General features: G+C 39.9%; 1 protein-coding gene across 1 annotated transcript; it reads right to left on the bottom strand.

Annotated features, from left to right (window-relative positions):
- Nucleotides 1-1,538: 1,538 nt before the first annotated feature.
- LOC311282513 (uncharacterized protein) lies at nucleotides 1,539-4,543 on the bottom strand. Its single transcript, XM_084396310.1, has 7 exons — nucleotides 4,218-4,543; nucleotides 4,022-4,129; nucleotides 3,775-3,908; nucleotides 3,480-3,653; nucleotides 3,136-3,371; nucleotides 2,551-2,772; nucleotides 1,539-2,349 (listed from the first exon to the last, which is right to left on the bottom strand). Exons 1-7 carry the CDS (start codon nucleotides 4,494-4,496, stop codon nucleotides 2,132-2,134), a joined length of 1,371 nt encoding a protein of 456 aa, XP_084252436.1. The 5' UTR covers nucleotides 4,497-4,543; the 3' UTR covers nucleotides 1,539-2,131.
- Nucleotides 4,544-5,065: the final 522 nt, after the last annotated feature.

Below are 5,065 nucleotides of genomic sequence, written 5' to 3'. Positions count from 1 at the left end.
CAATAAAGACTACAAAATTAATCATTGTTTCGCTACATGACGTTCAAGCATAGTATTTTTTTTAGTATAAAATGTTCATGTCCAAATGGTTTTATATATGGCAGAAAAAAAAAGCTATAGCAAAAGTGTTACAAGGTAACAACAGTGTATAAACGCTCGATCACTTCAAAGCCACATGAAACTGTTATTTATCCACTCAGTAGCCCAGTTTCGAAACCGCTCACGTGATGTCATAAGTACAGGCATAACTTGAAATATCATGCAAATAATTAAAAAAGTGGAAAGATTGTCACCTTGATCAGCAGAAGATCGATCTCACACGGTGTAAAACAACAGGTCTGATTGACAGTAAGACGTCACAGGTCACAGAGGGGGATGGGAATTAGTAGAGTAGCGGTGGCCATATAATATCTCTAACTTACACTCGTGGACACTGATGTTTTGCCCCTCGTAGCAAAGGCAAGGCACGTTATTTATATAGCACATGTCATACACAATGGCAATTTAAAGTGCTTTACATGAAAAGGAAACATAAGAATATAAAAAGTAAAAAATAAAAAAGAGTAAAAAAACGAATTAAAATAGTAGCCTACATAAGCACATGTGCATTTCATTTTAGACGGAAGGACAGTGGGGTCGATTGAACATCATATTGTCTATTCATAAAGTTTGTCAGACAGACACGGTGCCCCTTCATTTTTAATTTTTACTTGTTATCAGACATAATCTACTCGAAGTGGGACTCTGTTGTACATGAAAAAACCCATAGTAATTAATATTAAATACCATTGAAACCGTCTATACATTTCACCCAAAAATGTATTACACTATAAATAGTAACCATTGTGAAATAACTTAAAATCAATATGCATATTAGCCGATGTTATAACAGGAGTAAGACTTCAACAAAGCACATTACAGAAAAAAGATAAATAAAACGGCATTTAACCAGTATTTATTATTGAATTAAATATTCCCATTCTAAAAAACTGTATACAGAAATTACAATCTTTTTTCAACTTTTACGTGTGTATTTCATTTTCAGAAATTTTTTTGGAGGTCATCTGGTGGAAGCAGTGCTGTAACACTTCATAACCCAAAATAGTATTGATTTACATTTCATTATTTATTTGTTTTTCTTCCTCCAGGCACCCACTGTGATCATCAGCCGGACAGTAAGTTGTCATTAAAGAGTGCATCTGCTACAAAAAGGTCAATATATATATGTGAGGCAATTATAATCTTTTGTTTTCGAACCAAATGTCTCATTTGGAAAAGTGCATAATTAATAATATAAGTATAATTCACTTTTTTTTTCTTTTTTTTGAGTCATTATGCAAGTGTTTTTTTTCGCAGAGAATGTCAGACTTTTTTTTTGCCTCCAATGTAAACTGTGAAATGTGAAAGATCCTTATAATAAAAAGAAAGTAAAAAAAAAAAAGAAAGAAAAAAAAAAAGAGTGCATCTGCTTTTAGACAGAGACGTGTATACAGAGACATTTTGTGTACACTAAAAAGTAATTTGATTGTATATACTAATGCATGACATCTCAAATTAAAATATTTATAGAGAACAAGCAGAGAAATTTAGAGATGGGTAACAGTTTTATTTGAAAAATAAAGTGACAAACATTTTACAAAATAACATCTTAAAAAGAAACAATGTAAACATTAAAGAACTATAAAATAAAAACTAAAACAGAACTATAAGATAAAGAACTATATAACAGAACTATAAAATTAAGACATAAAAAAACTGGCAAAGAACTCAAGCTCTGTGGACTGAGGAGAAAGGAGAAAAAAAAAAAAAAAAAAAAAACCCTGGCAGGCAGCCATCTTCGGCACAAGATCCACATAAACAAATTCATCCAGTCCTCGGGAACCAAGCTTCGGCTATGTTGAAAAGTGACAGGACAGATTTTTTAGGGTCAAAGTCCTGGCCTACTCATCAAGCCATTCTAGGTTTAAGCCCTCGCCACAGAATGAGGTCCTCCGAACACCATAATAGAATTTGAGCTGGGTGTCGACGGGTATGTCAGAGCGCGCTTTGAACAAAATTACATCCGTTTTCACTCCACTCAGCTTAACGGAGCAGTAAAACGGCTTTAAGTTTGGCATCTTTGCAGAATGATTTATGAGTCGGCCAAACGTGTCCGAGTGGGGATGGCGTGCGCAGGGGAAGGTCTGCGCGTCGACACATAGGTCTCTTTGGCCCGCCTTAAAAAAACCAAGTAGCCAGCCTGTTCACCGAGGTCCCGCATCATCTCCTTCCCAACTGATGCTGGAATCACCTTCCCCTGATAGTCACAAACTATTTCCCCTTTAAGAAAGGGCCGTGTTGCAACCACTCCTACAATGGAACAAAACATTACATTTTGAGTTGGTGAATAAACATTGCATTCATTTGAAAAATACATTCCCTGTTAAAAAAACAAACAAAAAAAACCACAAAAAAAACCACACAACCGCCTATGCTAATAATTCACTGCAGTATACGTTGCATGGCCCACGTTTCATTTATAGAACAAACTAATGCCAGTTTTACCCTTACCACGACCTTGCTTGGCACCGAAGTCCTTAATGGCCAGCCCCGTCCAGGTCTGCTCAGACAGGCGCTTCATTATGGCCTCATCCGACTCTATGGCGAGGTTGGAAGGAGATGGTTTCCACAACCGTTGAATCTCCTCTGGCTTCGGGTAGTTGGACTTCCACCCCTCCTGCCTAATCAGCCTCGACAACTTTCCGGTCGAAGGCTTACGGACTTTGAAGTGTTCTGAAAGAAAATGAAACCACTTTACTCACACTGATCACTTTTGACTTCTTTTGAGTCGGACATTGCTGCGTTTTGATAGAGATAGTGTGTGGTAGAAAAAGGTTTTTGGGTTTGGAGTTTGTATAAATAAATAAAAAAAATAAAAATAAAAAAGTAGTTTTGACCAGGAGATCAAACCCTTGGCTAATTGTGTGATGTGGGTGTGTTGCTGTGTTAAGGGGTTTAGAAAAAAAAATGCCTTAAGCATTGGAAAAAACTTGTTGGCGGCTGTTTACAAAAAAAATAAAATAAACTCACAGCAACCTGCAGCGTCTGCATGTTAAAATGAGGGACAATGCTGTATTGGTGGATTCGGAGACTTACCCAGAAGATATTCCCGCCTCTGGGCGTACTGCGAGACCCGCCACTTATCATAGAAGGTGCGGTCTTCAGGAAACCCGTACTTCACACGCTGTTTTTTCAATGGAGGCTGCCCATCCAGTGAAATGGGAAAACTGGTCACAAATGCAGAGAAGTCTTTGCGGGCAGTTGGCAGACTCGAACTGCCTCCGGCTGTAGCCATTTCAGCAAATGACTGGTGGTCGTCGTCCGAAGAATTGCTTTGTAGGCGAGGAACAAAAAGGTTTGTAACTTGGGCAAAGTTATGGCGACTCTGATGTAGAAATTGTTTGTGACATGTTAGGTCCTTGCTGCGTGAAGAGACTTACACGCACAAAGAGTCCAGCAGCACAGCTGCGTCAACAGCGTCCTGTGGTCCGACATCACGAGCGCCACGGTCCAGGTAAATCTGCACCGTCTGCCGTTGGGGCTCCGTTAGCTTCTGCGCAGCAATGCCAACCGCCCTGCGCACATCCTGGCTAGTAAAGTGGGGAAGTTTGTGCCTGCAGAAATGAAATGGAACACAAAGGGTTGCCTGTGAAATGACTGTGACTGACAAAATGTAATTAACGGTTTGCACTCACACACACACACACACACACACGCATATGTGCAGGTACATACAGATCGTGTAGGCATTTGAGGTCTCGCGATACGCTGGAGACCGCCTCACCGGAGGACACAAGAAAGAAGGCATTGCATGGTTTCTCGTGACAGATGTTCCCTGGCCTTATCTTGCTGAAGTAGACCTGCAAACACTATGGGAAACAAAAACAAAAAAGGGAAAAGATGTTTGTGCGACCAAAAGATTATTAAATGGTATAAACAATGGTAGCAAGTCATCGGCTGTTTATGTCATACTAAAACTCACAGCTTCCTCCCATTGGATCAGGGCAAGCAGCGTGTTGGTATCCGTGCCCCTCCCTACGCCGATCACCACCCTGCCACTATGCTCAAACCGATCAAGCCAATCTGAATCCTGGATAACGAAAGAGCGGTCACTAATGCATACGTAAACACTGCATCATATCATGAGCGTAAAGTCTTTAAAGTAGACATGGACTTACTGTCAAGGACTCCACAGCAATCGGGCGCAGCATGTGGGCAAAAACCAGTGTAGCTTCGCAGTAGTACCTATACATGGTACTTCCTCTGTGCCCGAGTTTTCTGCCCATCTCCAGATCTTGACACATCCTGTTTATTTCCGGCTTCGCCACTCTTAAAATAGTTTGACAATCATTGAGTGCAGCAATCCCAAAGAGGAAGAACCTGTTTGGACAAAACAAAAAACAAGACAGGTGTAAGGGATCTGCTGGAGGCAAGTATAGATGAGAACTCAAGTGCATTTAGAAACATAACAAGATCAGACATAGAACAAAAGCATGGCGTGGCATTAACTAGGGATGGCTGACGCGAAACAGTCGTTCCGAAGCTTTGCGAGATCCCGAAGCGCAGATGCTTCGAAACACTGATCCGAAGCGTGATTCAAAACACCCATGTCACGTGACTATGGCCAAACGAAGCCTCGAAGTGTTTCACTAAGTGTTTCATCAGGTGTGGTCCGCCGAATCAGCGTTTGATTGACACGGTCGGGAACAGACCACACAATCACACATCTGTATAAAAGTGAAATAAACTCATTATGACCTCGTGGGTTTTTGTGAGAGGAGTTTGATTTTGAGATAGCGGATTTTTGGTGATATAGTGACATAGTAGGCTAAGTCCTTCCACAGCAGAGAAATTAATATTTTTGAAAAAAAAAAATCTCTAAAAAAGTGAGACATTGTGGCTTGATTTCTTTTATTAATATTCATTTTGCAGGACCAAAATAACATTATGCACAGTGAGGAGCCTACAGGTTACAAGCTTCACATATTAGAAAAATACAATAATAAAAAAACAACACATTTTTTTT

The sequence above is a fragment of the Rutilus rutilus genome (assembly GCF_951802725.1).
Source record: "Rutilus rutilus genome assembly, chromosome: 23".
NCBI classification, from domain to species: domain Eukaryota; kingdom Metazoa; phylum Chordata; class Actinopteri; order Cypriniformes; family Leuciscidae; genus Rutilus; species Rutilus rutilus.
This window is presented reverse-complemented; position numbering and strand designations above follow the sequence as displayed.

Bases quoted from the DNA above. Each gene is read 5' to 3' on its own strand.
- LOC311282513 (XM_084396310.1), bottom strand. From the start codon at position 4,496: ATGCACTTGAGTTCTCATCTATACTTGCCTCCAGCAGATCCCTTACAC. The intron at 4,130-4,217 runs GTAAGTCCATGT...TTCGTTATCCAG, and splicing joins TTGCTGTGGAGTCCTTGACA to GATTCAGATTGGCTTGATCG. The intron at 2,773-3,135 runs GTAAGTCTCCGA...ATTTTCTTTCAG, and splicing joins GAGGCGGGAATATCTTCTGG to AACACTTCAAAGTCCGTAAG.